Source organism: Zosterops lateralis, assembly GCF_965231275.1.
Source record: "Zosterops lateralis genome assembly, chromosome: 1".
NCBI lineage: Eukaryota > Metazoa > Chordata > Aves > Passeriformes > Zosteropidae > Zosterops > Zosterops lateralis.
In genome coordinates this window covers 47,953,170-47,974,852 of record NC_139762.1, presented here as the reverse complement: position 1 = coordinate 47,974,852, position 21,683 = coordinate 47,953,170, and the positions used below count along the sequence as shown (strand labels likewise).

Here is a 21,683-nt window from a genome sequence, read left to right as displayed (position 1 = left end):
TCATCAGAGAGCAACAGTGACACTCCCACAGTCTCAGAGCTCTTCTGACAAATGCTTCACCAGATACCTGTGGAGATCATATGAGCCCCCTGACCCCACTGGTTATGGCGGTGTCAGTAACCAGACATCCTCTGGCTGAGGATGCTCAAGGCTTTCTTCTCTTCAGACATTTCCAGCGGCTGAGTCCCCAGTTTACAACAGAATTTCTCATAATTGATGTAATTGATTATTAACACAGTGTTGTACTTACCACATTTCTGTTGTTTGGGTCCTGAAGATCATCGTTCTATGTGATGCCTCAGACTCTGTTGATGTTTACTGAGTTTATTAAAGTTGCTGAATCTTAACGCATTTTCACTTGCCTTGCTTGAGTCTAAATCAACAAAGATTCTAATTATGTACCACTGTAACAAATTCAGTCGGAGGAACCAACCATTTCTATTTGAAAATTCATGCATATGTTTGTATGCCTAGCCCTCTACCCCCATATTTTATGCATACTCAGAATAAGATGCCATCAAAAATGACAAAAGATTATCTAATGAGCCATTCAGCCATAATGCTTACCTTAATTAAACACTGGGTAAAATAAATTAGTTTGCTAAAGAAAATGAAGTATATTTTACCTTTCACTAAAAATTGCATTTACTCCACAAATTAATCCCATTTGTCAAGGTTGATAAATAAACTAAAATCTCTGCTCTTGTAAGCACCACAGCTCTGTGGTGCAAGGTGCATACAGATGGCTTCTACACCATTTTATTTTTATTTGTGGAATTATTCCTCTCTTGAAAAAAGGCACTTGTGCCTACAGTGTATATGTATACAGTTATTTTTTTTAGTGTGCTTTCTGCAATTTCTTTCTTTTGTTCTTTTTCCATCAAGTGTTTCTGAAAAGTACCTGCAGTCCTGGTGAGGGGTAAAGTGAAGTGGCAGGTAGCATTATACCTTCTGTGTTCTTGTCTGAAACCTGTCTGCACAAACATAGCATTAGGACTTCTGAAGGGACACTGAACTTGGGGCCTCTTATCACCAAGCATATTCCTTGTAAAGAGAGCCAAGAAACTATTTCTGAGTCATCTTGACCCAGAGTTACCCCAAAGTCCTCATATCTTGAGAAACTCTTTGCCAGTTGTGGGGGTTCAATTGGGTTATTTTTCTTTTGTTCTTCATAGGGCTGTATGGTTTGAGAGAGGATATTCCTGAATTCCTGCATCTTGTATCATCAAGAAAATGTGTAATCTGAAGAGACATAAAGATTTTTGATATACAAATGTCAGGGTTTGAACTAAAATAAGTATTAGACTTGCTTTTATTTCTGCTTTTATGTCTTTAGAGACTGTTATTAGGAGGGGTCTGGTGCCTGCCATACCTTATACTCCAAAAGCATGTTTTGTAAGTCCACTTCTACAATGACTTGATTCCCACTAAAACAATTCATATTTAAATGCTTAGGTAACTTGCAGAGTATGGATCTTCATTTATTTATGCCTCGCAAAAATGAGAAATATGTAAGAATTTTTTTTTGTTACTCTGTTGAAGTCAAATCATCCTGTGTTATCTCAAAAAGTATAATTATATTTCCATGAAAAATATAATTTAAAAAGAGCCCCAAACTTAAAAACAACAAAGTAGTGGCTACATTTTTCTTTTCTTGGACTGATAATGTCTGCACCTCTAAGCACTGGGTTAGCAGTGTGCAAGAAGCTGAAACATGTTTCTAGGTAGAGTTCTGCTTTGCATTTTGCTTCAATGGTCACAGTGGGTGATGTTGAATTTTGCTGCCTTGCATTAGTTTTTTCAAAGTAAAAACAAAAAGAGGCGATAAAAATTTCTGAGGCAAGAAAACAAGTTGAAAGACAAAATACTGCTTTACCCTTTTAGCATGAGATGGAAATCTAGTCTAAGAGAGCTGAACTTTAAATTAAACCAAAAATATCCAAGGGAGAATTAAATAGGTTTCTCATTCAGATTTTATTTGAAACTTGCACAGAAAACATTCAGGTTTTCTTGGATTAGTGTTGGTTTGGAAAGTATCCTAGTCCTGTGCTGTTTGATGTGACTTCTCTGAGGGCATGAGTATCTGATTTTTCATGCTTCTCAGGAATCTAGAGTCAAGTAGGACTTTATCATCATATAAGGCTTTATGTCCTAGCAGTCATGCATATGAATATTTCTGTTCACTCTGGGAATGTCAGAAGGATCTCACAGATGCTTCTTGAAGTGTTAAAGCCGTTGAAAACCAGCGTTCCTCCTGGGCTGCCATGGACAAGCCAGCTGGGTGCCCTCTTCTTGTTGTGTTCAGCCCCCCTCTCTGGGCAATCAGACCTTGACACTGACTTTTGCTGCCTCCTCCTCCATGTGGGCTCTGTCAGAACAACTCTGGCACCATTAAGTAACTAAGCAGTCAACAGATGCAGAGCGAGTTGCAGACGAGGAATAAGAAACTAACTGGAGACAGATGAAATTCCCTAAATCCCTCTCCCCCTGAGACAAAGGAAGACTGTGCAAGGGGTTTCCAGTCTAATGGAAAAACTCAGCTTTACAACAGAAGATGTGGAGAGTAGAAAAAGGTAATAAAATGCCATTACTTGCACAGTAAGGAAGCAGCATAGAAAATAAGATGAATTATTTATTCCTGTATTTAAACACTTGGAAGGGATGCAGACAAAAGCAGCGTGAGGCCATTTAAACTGAAGGATTCTCATATGAGGAAAGGCATCACAATCATGTCCAGAGGAAAAATGATAAGAACAACTTGTAAGTGGTAGATAGTACAATAATGAATGAAACAAAAAATTGTTTCTTTGAAAATAAATGGATGATGACTTTATTTCAGTCCAGAGTCCCACATTAACTCATGCATATGCTTAATTTAGATGGATGGGATAATTCATGTGGTGACCCCAGTGAATATTATGTAAATTTTAGTGGAATTGAGTCATACTAAATTTGCAAATCAAAGTACTGCTCAGAAATGCTATCTGATTTCCAGGTATTAAGTCTAAAAACTCCATTAATTGTTCAAAAGTAGGTAGCGAGTGTACATTTATCAGATGAAAAAGCTAAAATCTACAATCTATGAAGCTTAAAAAAAGCAGTCCAATTTTAGGAAAGTTATTACATGCCCATGGGAAAAAAAATATTGTCTGGTTCTTATATACAACCTATCCAAGGTCGCTGCTGTAAAGGCTGCTGTAGATTCATAGTTTTAATTAAGCAGTAGCAAAATTTAGACATAGAGTCTAAATAACAGAACTTCATGGTAATAAAAAGAGAGACCTTATTCATTTTCCTGAGAACATAAAGCCCCATGATTTTATATATCTTCTACTTAGGAAAATGTATTTTTGTAATATAAACAATTAAAAATAAATTTTATTTAGTTCTTGCTTTACAGGGAACAAACTCATTGCAAAAAGATCATAATAATAAAACCTCCTTTTTAAACTGAGTTTGCTTAAGGAAGAATATTTTTTTCACCAAGAGAAAACAAACTCAGTTGCCATACAGCTGGTTAGAGTGCATTTTTAATACAAACACTTCAAGCTGCCTTGTAGTAAAATGAACATTGAAGTTAATATCAACCCCCTACCTGCATGGAAATTTTTCCTTACATTTGAGAACTGTGTGTGGAAGATGCCCAGAGGTCTGAGGAAAGAGGATGCCCAGGTGCTTGGGCACTCAGCAAACTTCTGCCTACCATTGGTCCTCTGTGAAACCTACAATGAGTTCACAAGACTGGAAGTTCAACAGATTTTTTTTTCTAAATGTAATTTGAGTTTTGTGGTTTCGCTTGGGTCTTTTTCCAGCTCTGAGTTTGTGCAAAGATGTGTGTGGTTCCCTGAATGATTTAAGTGACAGGGATGATTTACAGGGGGTATGGGATTGGGGAATGCTGCCGTGTGGGTGGTGAGATAGGTCTGCACTGGCTAAGTGCCCTGCATGGCAGCTCCCCACAGGTTCCTGCTCAGAGCCTTTGCCACAGAGGTGTGGAAAGATCCTCACATGGGGTGTACCACCGGCTCTGGGAGGGGCTGGTGAACCATTAACGAGCAGCCCAGAAATAAATGGCCCTCCAGATGTGTCATGTGTGAGTCCTGCTGGGACACTGGGATGCCACTGATGTGCCGAGGTAGGACAGCAGGGAAATAACACACTGGAAAGGGAGGAAGAGATACAGGGACAGTGCCACTGGTGTAAGCTGAGAAGCTGGGCCAGGTGATGTGGCAGGCAGTATCCCAGCCCTTCATTCCCCTCTTCTCTGGCTATGACTTTGTGAGTGGTTCTGTATGAAACCTGGTTCTGTTATGTATCAGATATAATTACATAGAGTGACAATGGTGTTTTCTCATTGGAAAAGTGCCTGTGTTTTCATTTTAACTGGGGTCCTTGCTCTGTGATTGCTTGTAAACACTCTATCAGTTATAAGAGCCAGATGGTGCAGTAGATGGCTTTTAGTGACTCCTGAAAAATAGAGAATGCTCTGACTAGACACCATTTACAATTATTTTTTTCTGTTTGGAGCACATAGATTACAGCTTGCTTTAAACAGAGGGATAAGATGAAGCCTCATGACAGAGGCTTGCAAACCCCTCACACTGAGCTTGGCACTGGCAGCATGCGATTGATGAAGCTACAGTGCCCACCCTAAATGTATGTGCTATAAGGTGCACAAGAGCACTGGCTCTTGCCAGTCAGTGTCCATTCACTTCACGGTGCACAGGGCTGGCGGGGAACCTCTGTTTTCTTCTGTACAGGTGCCAGTGTGGCTTTGCAGGACGTTGTCTGTGCTAGACGTATTCTGGTTTTGACAGGACCTGCATCTCTTGCCCTCCATCGCTCCTTTCCCGGAAAGTCCCTGCCAGCCTCTGAGTTCTTCTTTCCCTACAAAAAATAAAGAATGGTCAGAATTAAAGGAGTCAAAAATAGTTAATCAGTTTAGGGATCGTGTTTTTGTGCTCCCTCCCTTCTTAGGGGCAGTGAGAGTGAGAGTAAAGGAGCAATACTCAGAAGGGGGGCAGAGGCTGTTGCTGAAGAAGCAGTAGATGAGGGGGTTGACGGCACTGTTCAAGGCTGGCAGGTTCTGAATAATCACAGATGCGTAGAAGCGCTCTTTGGTCTCAGGGAGTATGTTGAAGTTGTCCAGGATATCAAAAAGAAAATAAGGGCTCCAACAGAGAATAAATGCTGCAGAAGAGACAGAGAGAGGAACAACTTGACATTGGATAGTTTGGCAATTTAGGGATGTAATAACACGCTCATGGAGTGATTGTCATAACACATAAATATTTGTTCATGCAAAAAAAAAACCCTCTCTCCATTCAGGATCTTATTTAAGAGAATAGTTATTAGATTGTGCTTTTATTTGTCTTTATTTTTATTTTAATGCCTATAAAATATATTATGTGTGTTTCTCTAAGTGTTTAGAGTGCTCCCTCTAGACATATTGAGATACTTCTGAACACTACACAACACATAAAGGGTAAATAGGTAGCCAGTTAAAGCATCATCAGTTATAGTGAAGTGCTCTTTTAATGGTCCCCGGAGTGAGCAGCCAATCTAAATGTACACACAGCCAAAGTGCTGCTCCGTGACAGTGCTGCCTGTCACAACCACCTATTAAAATAAGGTTCTCAGGCACCCAGGAGCAAGGAGTGACACTCTTTCACACTGCATTATGGCAAACCAACATGTCATTTGGCATGCTGGCTGGAGGTGCTCTGTACATGGAATGTGCAGGAAGATTATCCTAATTTCCTGTACTGCCATTTGAGAGATGAATTTGAGGAAGGGAAGAGAGGAGTATACTGCTCATAGCCTCTGCTTTTGTTCAGAGGTGGTAGGGAAGAAAGGTTAGCTGCAGATCTAGCTTTATTTGCAGGCATAGGGAATTAATCTGTCCCTCACAAATTTCTATGCCATCTCTTCCCACAAAGGCCTTTGATTCAGGATTTGCATAGAAATGCTGGGACAGGCAGTTAACTCAGCTATAAGTACCTGGGTTGCAAACATACAGGTAATCGTGAAATCAGACACATGATCACATCCTGACCCAGATGAGACAACAGAGTAATCCCCTGCCTGTTTTCTTGTCACATTAATCAGAATTTCTTTCCTGGCAGTTAGCTGAGTGCTCACTAAAGTTGCAATGAAGAGGTAAGCTCCCCTCCTGTTTTCTAGAACAGCCCAACAGGAGGTGTCTATGCACAGAGATGCAGAATAGCAATTCACAGTGTCAGAGTGTGCATCATAACACTCACTATGCAGAACTTCAGGTGCTTTTAAAAAAAAATCTATGGATGTTAGATGTCAATCTGTTTGCCCATCAAGAGATGCTGGGTGCCTGATATTATCAAGGCCTACTGAAATACTTGAGCATCCATGTGAGCTCTCAACATCTGATGGCTTTGCAATAGTAGTTGTGTCTGACAAAAGCTTTCCCTGATTGCCACGCAGAAAAGTTCAGACACAGAGAAGCTGTTCTTGGGCTTATGAAAAGTATGAATCACACTGGCCTCTCTCATGTCTGCAGATGCTGTCACTAGACAGCAAGCTAAGCTACTCAAGTGGCTATTATCACAATATTCTCCAATCCGAATTTTGCACAGTGTTGGAAAGAGAAGCAGTCTCTTTTTCAGTGTCAAGAGATGACTGTCAGCCCTTGGGAGTAAACAGCTTTGGTTCCTTTTCTGCATGTCTTTGGCAGCTAATCACAAGCTCTGTGTGATGCTGCCTTTATTTACTGAGATAGAATATCAGCCTCCTAATTGCATCAGAATAATGTCATTTCCCTGGGAGACAGAGAACACCTGCACTAAGTCATCTGCTGCCCACTTGGGAAAAGAGAGCTCATTCTTTCCATGTCGGCAGGCAACACACCTGTGACATCAAATACAATTCATGCACATCTCACCTCTTCTTCTCTCCCTTGCAGCTCACATGCCATTCCATGTCCCTAAGCCTAAAAGACAACTCAGTTGCCAAATCTTTTGGCAGTCTGGATAGGAAAGAGATGACCTCTTCCTTTGTTCTTTTTAGACATTGTCTCTTTACTTTCTTTATGCACACAAGGGGCTGTGCATCTAATTTAATTTAAAGCGTTTGTCAGATACCTAAAATAGAAACGTATCAGCCAGGAGAGGAGAGAGGGGAAGGACAAGATCAGAAGGCAAGTGAGGTGTCTGAGTCAAGCTCCTTCTCCAAGCCTTTGTCTGCTGATGATAGAGGTTGCTGAGGAAAAGCAGCTTCCTAATGTCAGCATCCTCCCTAGCTAGCAGCTGTGGGGCTTTTCACTCACCAAAGATAATTACAATGCTGTACTTGATCGCTTTCACCTTCGCCCTGGATATGAACCCACGACTGCTGTAGCCACTGGAGGTTTTGCCACCTGGGAAAAGAACAGTTCAGCTAGTAAATAGATAGGACTGGTGTGTGGATGTGTCAGTGTGCACTTTGACAGGCAGGACAGGAATACACAATCCCATCTTTCCCTCACATCAGTCAGGACCTCAGTAGTTCCTGAAATTTGGACACTTGCAAGTCTGCTCAAGCTGGACAATCAAAACCTGAGCCACCCAAAATAAAAAGGGAAAAAGTAAGCAGAGTAGATCTTCCCAAAGCATTGAGGACGTGTAGTCTTGGGATGGAATACTCAGATCATTTTATACCTTTCTGTGGCTAGGAATTTCTGATCTTGAACAAAATTCAGACTTGCAAGAACATGTGAAGACACAGAAAAGGTGTTGCAGAGCATATGCTAGAAAAAAAACTATTCTGGAAATGGACAAAGTTTTAGGAATAGGAATTCTAATTTCTAGAATAAGTAGTTTTTACTTTTTTTTTTGTTTTCTCACAGATGTTTCCTATTATGTCTCTAAAGAGAATTCAGTATCAAAGGAAAGAAGGTAAATAATGTAGAACCGAGTTATGAATGAACAAATACAGAAACCCCATTCCCACTGCAGCGATGGGGGCCCAACGTGACACTGCATGTCCAAGCACTCCCAGATTTGTGCAGATCAGCTGGAATTGGATCACAAAGGTGGAGTCACAGGTATGCTGAGACTCACCAGGACAGCTGGATATGATGGCTGCCTGAGCTTTGCTCTTCATCCAGATGGTTCGAATCACAATTGAGTATATGACACTGCAGAAGGGGAAGAGTGGCTGGTATTAGGCACAACAAATTTAACTGGTCATTCCTGTTCTAAGAATACACTTATCTATGTGTAAGGAGTTCACAGAGATGGTGGGACTACATAGGAATAATAATAGTAAATGACAGTAATAATAATAAATATGATTCTCCCACAGTATTTTTTCATAAGGAGATCTGAAGACCTTTCACCATGCAAGTCCTTATGGTTGTCCTGGCTTTGTAAATGTCAAATCTGAGACTCAGAGGAATGCAGTGATTCAGCCAAAAATATTTTCCTTGGTGATTTCGAGCCAGCCAATGCCAAATCCATCTGAGTATCAGCCCTGAAACACCAGCTCTGATGAGAGAAGCAAGAGAGGGACCTGGTTTTGCTGTATGTATATTTTTATTTTGCTGTTACTTTTTGGTTATGAAGCTGGTGAATAAAATTTCGCCCCAGAGAATTTGATAAGGGCAAGATCCATGACAAATGCAAATAAATACAGCAGTGGTCAGTTTTGGGTCTCAGAGTCCTGTGGTGGAAATCAAGGAGGACAGAAGTGTCAGATAAATGGGAAGAGTTAGATGATTCAAAACCAGATCCAACATAATTTGCATATTTAGAGAGGTTTTTATACTTTCCATAGGAAAGACGAAAAGTGCCCTAGTACACAATGACCTTGGATAGTTATGGACTTTCCCTACGCAATAGCCAATCTGGACTTCTATTGATTTAATATAGAATAGATAAAAAATAATTCCTTCAAGATGAAGAGCTGTTTAAACCCACATCCTGCCTGAGGATTTTAATTGCCATAAACCTTAGTGGTCCTTATGTGAAAAAGTGCAAAGGACATAATTTCAGAGTGTTTTATAGAGACAAAAATGAATCTTATGTGGCTTCTTTTTGTTATCAGAAGAGGCATTATTCTTATTAGTCCTTTCAGACTGATATATGAGCCTTTGCTACAGCACCCTACATTGCTAGACGTGCTTGCAAAGGAAGAATTTGTGCTCAAAAAACTATGAAGGTTTGAAAGTTTCCTTTTTGTGGAAGTTTGAGCCACCTGGTTCCCAGGCTCAGTAGGTGAGAGCTGTAAATTCAAAGTACAGTCTGGGCTGTGCAGTGGAGCAGTGGCCTCCTTGCCCAGTGAGGGGTTTGCTCGCATTTGCATGGACTACAAACTTGCTCTTCTTAATCCCTTCAAAAGTCCAGCTTGGCTCCCAGCTGATTTGAACATTTTCCTTTTATCTCCTGGCTTTTCAAGAGCCTGTTTATTTAACAGCTCATACATTTGAGAGTTTCTTTGTACTTTTTACAGACAATGATGGAAAATTCACGTACCAGTTTCTCCTTTGATTGTTCCAATGAATCAGAATGTATTATAATGATAATTGTTGTCATCTCAAAAAATTTACCAGCTCACTCTTAAAAGTCCTGTTTCTATTTTCTTCCTAGCCTGCTGTGTCTAGGCTGATCTCTTTATTTGCAGTTGAGATGATGTTGTCTCTGATGCAGATTTTCCTTTGTCCAGCAGGACACATTCAGAGTTTCTTAAGCGTCAGGACAAAGAGGTCTAATTCTGTAGTCAAAATATTCCGACTCCCTACTTTCAGCCAAATGCCATAAGGATTGAATTATGAAGCCAGGCTTCTCACTTGCTTTCCCTTTGACCCCAGAATTCCTGCCCTCTTGGCTGCAGAGCTCTGGTAGGGGCATGTCTTTTGCCAGATACAGTTATGGCATCTGTCTTCTCATTGGCATTTCCCATATGAGATTACATGCTGATTCATTTGAATCCTTAATTTTTAGAACTCCAGAGGAAAGTTGAATTCTCATTTTCATCCAGCAGCTTATAAAGTTGTGCCAATATACTGGATCTGTGTGGGTGTTTTTGCCTCTATTCATCTGTTACTGAAGCCAGTGGAGCCTTCCTTATCAGGAGTGGACCAGAGGTGGTGTAAAGCTGCTCAGGCTGGGTGTCAGGGAAGACAAGTCATGCTAGGTAAACTTCTGAGCAACCCTTATGCCAGCTGCAGTTATTCATTTACTCTTTGATCTCCCTGGGATTCCAGTTCACAGTAGTGCCTAACCCTATCTTTTTTTTTTTTTCCCAGCAATGTTGGCATGGAGTTGAGAAACTTGACTTTCCAGAAACATGTTACCTAAAGCCTAGGATCATAACAGAACTGCATGTGTTTTTCAAAGCCACAGAAGTAAAAAGAGGGCTCTTATGGAAGAGAAGTTTTTTTCTTACGAGGGAAAAGCAGCTTTTTTTCAGAATACATTTAACTCCTCTCTTTCTTGTAAAAGGTGGCTGGAGGAGGATGCAGAGGTTGATCAAATCTCAAAGAAATTCTCATGTGAAAAATGAAGTGGCAGATGAGCAAAGAGTAGCAGGGAACAGATGACAACCTGGTAATCAGAGGAGTGTTTGGAAATGGTCTGCACCATTCCAACCATATCCTAATCTCTGTTCCCATCCTCTGGCTGCTGAACTGCTCAGGCCTCATTGGCAAGATGTAAAAATACGTGGTACACATTGCCACAAAGCTCTTTTTCCAACCCGTGGAACGTGCCTGCATGCTGCTTGCCCTTATCTCCACTGAAAGCACTGGGAGATGGGATGTGCAGCTCTGGAGGTCCAGACATTGGTTGTCAGGTTTCTTTGTGTCTGTAAGTGCACAGCACACTGGTCTTCCAGCCCAGGTTGTAGGTGAGAGACCAATGAAAGGCTACTAAGATGGAAAAGTCAAACCTGGATGGAAAATTCATCCAAGCCCTTCTAAAAAGTAGCTGCTCAGGCTTTGAAGACCACAGGATAGAAAGGACATGCTGTTAATGTGAAAATATGATGATTTTTCTAACCCTGATACAATGCAGGTCTAGAGAGGTGGCAGGAAATACAAAAATATGGCTCACATTATGGATGTATCACAGAAATTAAATTCTTTGCATCTCCAAAAACAATTTAGTTTGATCCAAATTATAAAGGTTTAAGAGGTATGCTCATCATAGCCTGCTATTAGTTAATTCTGTTGTTCAGTATGGCCCATTGGTAATTACAGCATTTTTTATCCATATAAATACGTAACTTATGGTTAGTCATACAAATGGAACTGTGAATAATCACACTCCATCTGTATTTTTAATTCATATACCACTTTTCTTTTTTTTTTTTTTTTAAATAAAATATCTTCTGGTAAATCTATGTACTGGTATCAACAATCAGAAGTTTTATTGATCTGCCCACTCTTAAAATGCAGACTTTTTAAAAGTAAATAATTGTACTATGACAGCATCCCACACAGCCTCTGTACTTTCTAGTAAAATGAGCCTTTACCATGGCAAAAGAGCACTTAAACTCCCCATTAATTACTTCTATTTATCATCCAGTATTGCCTATTGTTCCTCATACTTTATTTGCACAAAGTGACACAGCTGCTTTGTTTTATGGCAGCAAATTTACAGCACTATTTGTCTAAAGAGAAAAGTAACTTCATCTGAACAAACTATTACAGGCAAATGTAATGGGTAAGTGAGGAGATGGGCAGATATTAGAACGTATGCACAAGATCTAGGGTTTTTATTTAGAAATGGAAATTGCAGGCAAAAAATAATGGCCTCACTGAATCAAGTTCAAAAAATGACCTTTGGTATTTTTATTAATGGCATTTCCAGTCTTTTTATTTGATTTAATTCAGAGAAATGCCTTTTATTTAATCTATTTTTTATTTCATTGCAATGCCTTGGGTTTAATTCCATATTTTTCCTTTTAACTGATTTTGGTTTTTTTTTCTCTTCTAATTATTTTTCAGCTGCTCCAAAGCAAATGTTCTTTTTGGAGTTTAGATTTTAAACAGCAGATGGATATCTTCTTCCTCTGTGCTTCAAGAGGAGCTTTAGTAATTTTTTTAAAACATGAGTTTGCAATTATATTAGGTAAATGTCTATGTATTATATTTATAATATTAAAATATAAAAATATATTTAGCAATCATGAATAGCAGCTAAATAACCTCTGAATTTCAGGATATTCAAGTGCCAGGACGTAATAATGTTCTGGCACAGAGTAGCAAAGCAGAATAGAAACACAGCAGCTCTTTTGTCTCTCCATCACAGCTTCTGAGGGGGTCAGGTGCAAATATTTGCAGGACAGCAGCCTGTAATCTTGATTTGACCCATATTTAACCTCTGTTCAACAGTGCCCCAGAGGCTTTCAACTATCACAGATACCATTTGAGCTTTATTTGGTGTATTTTTGGAATGGGAGAAAAAGCTTTGGTTATAGCTGATGACACTTGTCTCAGAAGAGAAAAGAACTAATTACTGCAGGTTGCCTAACTACTTTTTTTTTAATTTTGGGGCATTTCATAGGTTAATAATATCAACTGCAGAAGAAGTGGTAGAATAATATAAATAAGAGGGAACAGGCCAATTTTTGAAGCACTGTGTAGAAATATCTGAGTCAGGATCTGTGGGTATTCCTGTACCAAAGCAGAGATAGTGGGGGCAAAGGAAGTTTTAATATGAAAAGAATAAATATTCTCCACTTTTTTTCATCTCTCAAAGATATCCACACATTTGGGTTAAAAATACCAATCATAGCTTTTCATTTTCTTTTCATTATTCAGGTCTTGTTCACTGGTATTATAATCAGACAAAAAAAAAAAACCTTGCTGAAAAACCACAAGCTCTTTGATAACTGATTGCTGATTCTCTAGTTGTGAAGTGGTAGTAGGAATAGACCTCAGAAGTATTAAAATCTTTCAGGCTGTTGCAGTTTTGTTCATAAATTACCTTTTTATATATACATTAAAAAAAAAAAAAAAGAAACAGAGGCTGAGGGGGAGAGAATGCTGTGTTCTTCTGGTTCATGTTTTGGCTTGGTATCTGTAGAGTTTGCTCACACCACATTGGGGGTTTAGCTTGTCAGTGGAAGGGTTTTCCATGGTGAGCATAAGGTTATCAGCTAAATAATTCATTCCATGGGCTGCAGTGTTATGAATAACACAGCTCCTGTGAGTTAGTTGAAGGCTGTCAGGACCACGTGAAGTCAGCTCTACTGAGAGAGCTGAGGGCTGGATGAGAGAAGCTTAAAAGATGATGGTGTCTGGACTGTAACAAGTGAAAACAGCTCAGCCAATGCAGCATATCTAGTGTGGAATTAAGTCCTGCACCTGAAAAGTAAGATTTTATCCTTTGTATGCACTTCAGATGAACAGCACCAGAAAAAGTGCTGTCATCAGTGAACTGCTTTGCTCTAGAGGTTAGGTTTTCAGCAGATTCAGGCAGCAGAACTAATTAAGAATTAACTCTGCCAGCCAGTGTCCCACATTGCATCAGACACCTGCCATGCAGCTAAATCAGAGTGCTTCAGCAGAGAAAATAAAGTAGCTGTGCAAAGAATATGAATTCTTGCAGAAAAGGTTTAATTTTTTTTCCCCTGTGTGCACCCTGCCTCGCTTCCTCACTAAGTGTGGTGCATGCCTTGGCTTCTGGCTTATATGTATTCATGGCTTCTTGTACTGATCCTTGGCTTTTCAGTTGCACATTTAAGGATCTTCTCTCCATTTTTATATTGTGGTGTTCTAAAATAGCATCCTTGGCTAAAGATCATTAAAATTAAAAAAAAAATCACAAAAAAAAGCCTTCCTACATTTATTAAATAATGCCTTTCATTTTATAAAAAATTTCTTGACAGAGGAACACATAACTGGAATGTACATGATCTCTCTCACCCTTATGAAATAGCATCTCGTTTATCATCAAACCTCCTGTTCATCTGAAAGCACTGGGTAGAACAAAACTTTTACAGAGAAACCGAGTCCCTGGAGATGCTAACAGCCATTCCTGCTGTTCTTGAGCCACAAAATGCTTACCAGATTATTTGTATGCTGCAGCCACATCAGGTGGATTGGATTAGCTTTAAACTCCTGCACTGCCAATGATTTTTAAAGAAATAGACGTCACACCTTCAGCTTATGTTGCCAGATGTTTTACAGATACATCTGCTGGGAAGTTGCAACTTTCACTTTTATGCTTGAGACTTAAAAAATGTTCTAAAAACCAGCCATTTCCTTCCAAATTGCATGGCATTTTTTCATAATGTCTCTGCTGACCTTGCCCTGATGGTAATCCTCTTTTGCTGTGGTTTTAGACAATCCTCTCTGTTCTGAAGAAAATAGTATCACTGACAACTAGAAATGAACGAGCACAAAATAAATCCTTCCCTGAACCACTCCCCTTCCTTCCTTCCAGTGCCAGACACCACTTTGTACCTGTCAAAAATCTGACTTCTGCTGGCAAGGACACAGGAGCATTTGTGTTAATAAACACCGAAACCAGGAATGTTTCTGGGCAGGTGATGGAACTGCATTGCCCCTGGCTCAAAACCCAGTGGTTTTAGTTCCTGTCCTGCCATAAATTTCTTGTGTGGATGTTGCTTAAGGTTAAAGCCACAAAAAATTTTAGGATGTTTTATTCATGTCTCAGATGTCAGGCCAATCTCATGAAATGCCAGTTTCACTGCCTTTCTCTTTCCCCTCATGTCTTCATCACCTTCTTGCTTCTGGGGATTTACTGTAAAGCCAGTCACAGAGCTGATCTGGTTTGAATATCTTTCTTTGGCAGGGAGGAGGGGAGCATAATGTCAACAGCTCTGAAATATTTATTGCTCTGTAGCTTGCCTTTTCTTGCCAAACAAGTATAGATGGTGTGTAAAAGGAGTGGCTGGCCTGTAACAGAAACCATGCAAATCTGTATGTTTGAGTGTGAAAGAGATGTTTCACACACCTATGGAATGACTGTTAATTCAGCCGGCTGTGGGGCTTTTTTCCTGAAACACTTAAGATCCTGGCTAGAATTTCCCAACTGCTACCTATTTGAGAAAGCTCTTTAAAGAACCCCTTTCACAGCAACAGCCAGCCTCAAGATTTTCTAGTGTCATTTCTTTTCACTGTTAAATTGCTTCCTCTCTGTGCAGCATATGTTTATTGTTTTTGCTGCTACTACTGGGCTGCAGATCTACCCACATTTTTATTTACGTATTCCCAAGAAATTTTTTTTGCATATTGAAAACTAGGCTGGCTTTCAGAGAGAGGAAAACATGCAGAGAAATTATCCCAGCTAGGAATGATAACTTGGGAGCAGTTTTTCCTCTTGTCATCCTGTCCTTTCTTTAAGAACTTTCTTGATTTTTTTTATTATGTCTATGCAATCTGCCACAAAAAAATGGAAAGTTTAGCAAACTGACATGTTATGAGCAAGTGTAAAAATCATCCCTTCTCTCTAGGGAGCAACACTGGTCTGTTTTGAATCCATATCAAAAAGTCAGCTAGATGAGTTCAAACACCACATGGTTTTGATTCTATCAAAGATAAACTTGTTGCCATTAAAAGCTGCTGAACTTAATCTGTGTGATAAAACAGTAATAATTTTCAAAGTTTTTATTTAGGGTATGTAATCAGGCCTGTCATCATCTAGAAGAGATCAGCCTCTGCCCACCCCACCATCACCCACAGTGCCAATGAGCAGGAAGCTAAGGGAGACTCATGGCTCATCACTTGGAAAAGCAGGTGGACCAAGAGATAAATCCAAGGAGCACTGCAAAACTAGTTCTCTCAGAGTCCAAGCAGCCTGTCACCAAACTATGGGAGGAAAAAAGGAGTCCCAGCAAGTCTTTCTTGCTACTGACAAGAAGAAATGGACACCAAGAAATATAATATTAACTTTGCTGGTGAAAGAAAGAAAGAAAAATAAGGGCTCTGAGAACTGTGGCTGCCACTGGCAACATTTTGAGGCAGTTAGGAAGCCTCACTCCCGTTCCACATCTGATTTTGACTGCTCTTTTGCCTTGGTGGCTCCTCATGGCTAGTTAACTTCTGTTTAATGGCACCTAATGGCAGTGCTCCAGAGGGAGGCTGATCACAAAGCACAGTCTGCAATGTTCACTGACCTCAGTTTAATACAGTTTCTGCAGATGGTCTTTGTGATTTGAGGCACAGTCTCAAATCAGTCTCAAATATCTGCAGCTTAGGTTTCGTATCACAAAACCAGAAGAACTACATTTGTTCATATTTTAGGAGTAGTTGGCAACTTCAACACTTGGAGATTTCTTTCCAATCCTTCTGAAGGAACACTTGTGGAGTACTGTGAAGCTTAAGAGCACTTCAAGTTAATTTTAGTTTAATTGGTGTTAAGTGCAGTTTCCTGGTCTTCTATTAAAATTGTCTTTTGGAATAATGGACAAATTATCATACTGGGTTTATAAAGATATCTTTCAAGCCTGAAGCTGTGGAGATAAGTGGACACACTTAGAGATTCATTCCTTTTTTCAGAGAAAATGTTTTTGGCTGTTAATACCACACAGAGAACACCCAGGGCAAGTACAGCAACCCGTGTATTATGTGATAAAAACCAAAGCAGCTATGCAGCAGGTATGGAAATGAAATTGTAATGAATGAGTAGAAATTAAAGCTTTAAGCTGATTGCACACTTGACAGCTTTCACCACACATTTGCTGACTGGGGTTCAGACTTACCTGATAATGATCAGAGGAATGAAATACACCAGGAAAGCCACAACTGTCATGTAGGGGATCCAGTAGGAGTCATCAGGCCAGAGGGCCCAGCACTGCACTTCCCCATTGGAGAGCTGCCGTTTCCCAAAAATAATCAGAGTTGGTATGGAAAAAAGGAAAGAGAGACTCCAGGCCACTCCAATGAGCACTTTTGCCTGCCTTTCTGTAAAACAGAGTCAAACAGACAGTGTCAGTGGGGTTGTTGGTGCAAGTGAACCCTTGCAGCACTATTGACAGAAAGACAGGGAGGAGGAGGAAATTCTGTGAAGAAAGGGAATTTTAGGCTGCAGCTGGCTGATGCTGAAAAGACTTCAAAGAAGAAAAAGGATTTCATCTCTTTCTTGTGATAAATTCTCACGTCATTATGAGCTTGCATTTTGCAAGTTTTATTTAAGGATGCCTAGAGCCTGTTGAATCTGAAACACTATGAGAAAGGCACTGGTCAGGGTCAGCAAGTCAGAAACATGAAATGCAAATGGTACCTCTATGCCACCGAGAGAATTTCATTAATGCATGTAAAGGACCTCAGACCTGCCCTACTCCATGCCCAGTGATGCACCTTGAAGTGAGAAAGATTGCAATAACATTTCCTATGAGGAAAAAGAAAATGCCTCAGTTTAGGGTCAGGACAAGATTGCAGAACCAGCTGCCTTTAATTCCACCTGCAACTTTACTGTCCCAAAGAAACATGGGCCTGAAGAGCCTGGGCATCTCCTGCACTTCTCTGTATAATGGTGGGGATCAAATTTAGCTCCTGCTGATGAACCCAAGATATGCCAGGAGTGGACTGCTAACCATGAGACAGGGCAGACAACGGTGCTCATGTGCCCAACCCTCTTTTTATCTGCTCCAAAATACAAGAACTGGGAGGTCCTGATGGACTTCATGGTGAAGAACAGGAGCTAAAGGACCCCAAAACCTCCATCAGGTTCGGATTAGTGCATCCTCTTGATTTCCAGCCACTGCCAAGTGAGGAAAAACAAGTGGGAAACAAAATGATGTCTGGCAGCACCCGCAAGACTTCGTAAATATCAATGGGTTGGAGCAAAAAGATCCAAGGCTTTAATTTTCAAAAACCTGCATCTTCTGGCTGAATTCCAGTTAGCTCTAGCTGAAAAGTGTGGGGAAAAAGGACTGATCTGTGGAGTACCCATGATTATCAGTGGCACTTATTCCTCCTCAGCCAGATTGCAAGAGGGACAGATGGGGACAGATTTATTTTTTTTTTTATCTGGGGAGCTTTAGTGTTCAAATACTTTATTGTCCTAAAAAATACCCGAGGTTGTGTGTGAAATAGAAAATCACTTTAAATTATGCATATAAAGAAGAATGTCTTTCCTCCTTGAAGCTCAAAGAGCAATACGAAAGCATGTGGGCGAAACATTCAAAAAGTAATTTTATGCTTTATAAAACATCAGTTGCAAATACTCAGTTATCCTGCTCATTTTTAAATGCTACCCATGTTCAGGAAAGTATGGTCTTGCTAATCTAGGGCTTAAGGGAACTCTGATGACATCTGCATAAGTGAGAAGGTTAGATTAAGGCTATAAATATTGTACAGGCAAAAGAGAACTGTGAAGTTTCCCAAAGCAAGACAGAAAAAACTTAGCAAAAGGAATATTAAGAATAAATTTCACAAAATATTTCCTGACAGAAAGGACATATCAAATGTGAGCTACCTACTTAAACTACAATCATGCAAGCCTCAATGGGGCCCATCTGTGTTTTTATAACTAAAAAAGATCAGAGCTGGAAAAGAAACCTTATTTTTTTTATACTGTATATTGAACAGAACAGAGCAATATGGGTTGGGTGAGAGTGGTATTTCTTTGTGTTTCATAATACTTTTCCTGCAATATGAATTTATTTTTATTTTTAAATGTCCCTTGCATTTGGTAGAGTATGGCCTTGCTAGTCTAAAGGGCTTTACAGGGCACTGATAGGTAAGCAGATTTTTGTTTTATTAGAGTAATGTTAATTTTTTGCCTCACCAGCAGGGCTGTTTTTATTCTGCATTTTTAATAGTTGCTCTAATATGCTCTAAATGCCAGCAAATCACATAACTAGAGCTGTACCAGTTATAAATTAAATCAAACAAATAACTTTTGAAAGACAATATTCTATTGAACCAGTCTGAGCATTTTCCTTTAGAGCTTTTCAAACTGTGGTGGCCAAGACTAACTCCTGGGGTTGGAGTGGGAATCTCAGCTGCGAGCTCTTGCTCTGACTCTTCTAAAAGATGTCACAGATGTGACTGTCTCCTTTGCTCTGTTCCCACCATCCCTGCACTGTGACAACGGGTTTGAGTACATCTCTCTGCTCCCAGCAATATGAGCAGGGGATCACCCCTTGGAAGGCACATTAATTCCTGCCATCAAGAATGTCAATGCTATGCAATCCTTTGATAAATTGAGTGCCATCTTAAAATTAGGTTTTAAATCCAGAGAGAGCAGAGCTGTTCCAGAATCTCAGTGGTAGCACTGTTTTCAGCCCAAAGCTACACAAGGATCAGTTTACACCTTTCTGGGTTTTTTCGTTTACTTAAGCAGTTCTTTTTTCACCTGTTGTTTAGTTTGCATGTTGCTTGCATATGCCTTTCCAACATGATGAAGTATGCACAAAATGTTTTCTGCTGTAACTTTTCAGATTCTTTTCTTTTTGATCTTTATTTTAAATTAAAACCTTAATACCCTTTTTGTTGTAGAATTGGGTGTCTCATAGTAAAACCTTTAGGATTAAAATACTTTCTCTGGTCATTTATGTATTGGCAAAGTATAAAATATTCAGCTGTTGAAGTTTGTTTTCTTAAAAAACATGCAAAGAACAGGTCATTAAAAATACTTTTTAACAGGACTTCAGGCTAGTAACTAAATCATAATTTAAAACAATTGTTTGACATTTTCAAAGTGGAATGTTTGATTTTTTTTTTCCTAAAATGGTATTTCAAGGTTACATGGAAACATAATTTTTCAAATCAGTAAGAAGAAAGGACTCTTTTGTTTCTTGATTGAAGCTTTTGGGGGAGATGAGTGTTTCATTTTGAAAAGAAATTTGCCACAGGTTGACTCAGAACTGTTCACGAAGTTCCTCTGTGTCATCACCATCGACAAAGATTTGTAAATCTCTTTGTTCTCTATCTGTAGAATAGCTAAGAGGGCATTTCAAAAGCATCCCACACAGCACCTCTGTAAGGAATAGCTGGGTGCAAAAGGTGATTATTTTATGCATATTCCAGAAGTTGCTATGATAAATATACCTCTCTAGAACCTTCTTGTGTATTTACAGCTGCCTTCTTTTTTCCTTTGAGCATGGTCTTTGCTTGTGCGTCAGTGTGCAGCCAGACCTTGCAAGAGGCAGATGGGCTTTGTCAGTGTTCTCTCTGCTTGTGACCTTTTTCCCCTGACCAGAGCTGCACCCAACTGATGATTTTGCTACCCTCAACTGGAGGAAACGTCCTCTCTTCTCCAGTTTAAAAAAAAAAAAATAAATAAGAAAAAAAAAAAATAAAAAGCAAGTTTTATGGTAAAGTTCTAGGAAATGGGATTAAAAAAAGTCTTTTACAAAGATTCAAAGTGATTTTCCATGGTTCTTTTTCAACTTCAAAGTTCTCTTCAAAGATTACCCATCGAATTCTTTACTATACTCAGTGGTTATTTAGCAAGCACTGCTTTTCCTGTACCATGCATGAAGAAGAAATGCCAGCAGGTGTGTCCAACAGCTCGTCCTGCTCAGCCAGCAGGTTTGTGAGCCCCTGCCCTGCCCGGTTTATGAGCCCTCCTGAAGGAGTTGTAAAGCACTGCCACCCCTTCCAAAGCCCACTGGGAAAACCTTGATATCCATGTCTCTCTTCTGAAAGCGTTGATCTGCATGCTGGGGAATACAAAGCTAAATTTCAAACAAGTATTTGAAGCTTTCAGACCTTAACATCTGCCAAAGCTGCACCACTGTCTCAGCTGTGATTTGACTCACAGGTTTTTAAGGCTGGGAAGGACCATTAATCTGAGCCCCTGAATAGAGCTGTCTGGCAAAAGCCTTCATTACTCCAAAACAAGAATGATATTTGCATCTCATTAAAGCACATCCTCCAGACCTCATGGTTCTTGTAACTGTTCTTTTTCCTCCCCACCTGCTATCTCTGTTTCTTCACTCAGTGCAACATACTTAATGCCCCACTTTGGCTCTGTGGGAAAGAAATAATTTTGTTTGAACTGTACTGCTAAGAGGCCAGGATATATCTGAGTGATGTAAAAAAACCTGAAACCAAAACAAACAGGAAATTATAAGAAACAATAGATGTCCAAATTTATACGCTATCTCTTTTGAAGATACATCAAACTATTTTATGAATTCTCAGTACCACACCCTCCATTCAAGTAATTTTTAAATGTGAATAAATAGACAGTATAGATGTTGCAGCTCCTACAGTCAGTATAGTGGAACATGAGATACCTTTTGTCCATTAAAACCTTCTGAAAATGCTGGAATATAATGAAAACCACTATACTTTTTAAAATGTCATTTCATTCTTTGCTAACACAATACTTACAGAAAACTGCTGAAGGCTAAGTGGAGTTTAATAAATCTCAAAACCACAGCTACTCCGTCATTTGGAAATTGTAACAGTTCAAATGTAGCTAGAGCAGGAATGAATAATTAATTCATAGCAACCAGGTTAAGGATTTTGAAAACTAAAAATTATCCAATAATGTCTGTAGCAATAATAAGGTAGTGAAATTTTCCTACCTCCTTGCAAGAACTTCATGGGGTAAACTATGGCATGATACCGGTCTATGCTTAGTGACACGAGGACGTAGGTTGAGGCATAGAGAAGGACCACCTGGGGCAGAAAGTATAACAAAACAACAGTTGAGACACATCTATTTCAGAAGGTAATGTCAAAGAAAACTCTGAACTAACAATGTTGCGAAACTTACTAAAAGAAAAAAAAAAATTAAAAAACA

At 39.5% G+C, this 21,683-nt stretch overlaps 1 protein-coding gene across 1 annotated transcript in view; it reads right to left on the bottom strand.

Moving 5' to 3' along the window:
• Positions 1-4,793: 4,793 nt before the first annotated feature.
• The window catches only part of NPSR1 (neuropeptide S receptor 1), a gene marked incomplete at both ends in the record, with an annotated part of 56,194 nt that continues 39,304 nt past the window's right edge, over positions 4,794-21,683 (bottom strand). Inside the window, 6 exons of the mRNA XM_083884769.1 lie at positions 4,794-4,887; positions 5,010-5,190; positions 7,301-7,390; positions 8,073-8,149; positions 16,684-16,885; positions 21,466-21,559. Coding sequence (XP_083740895.1) covers positions 4,794-4,887; positions 5,010-5,190; positions 7,301-7,390; positions 8,073-8,149; positions 16,684-16,885; positions 21,466-21,559 — 738 coding nt within the window. The remainder of the gene's footprint in view (positions 4,888-5,009; positions 5,191-7,300; positions 7,391-8,072; positions 8,150-16,683; positions 16,886-21,465; positions 21,560-21,683) is intronic.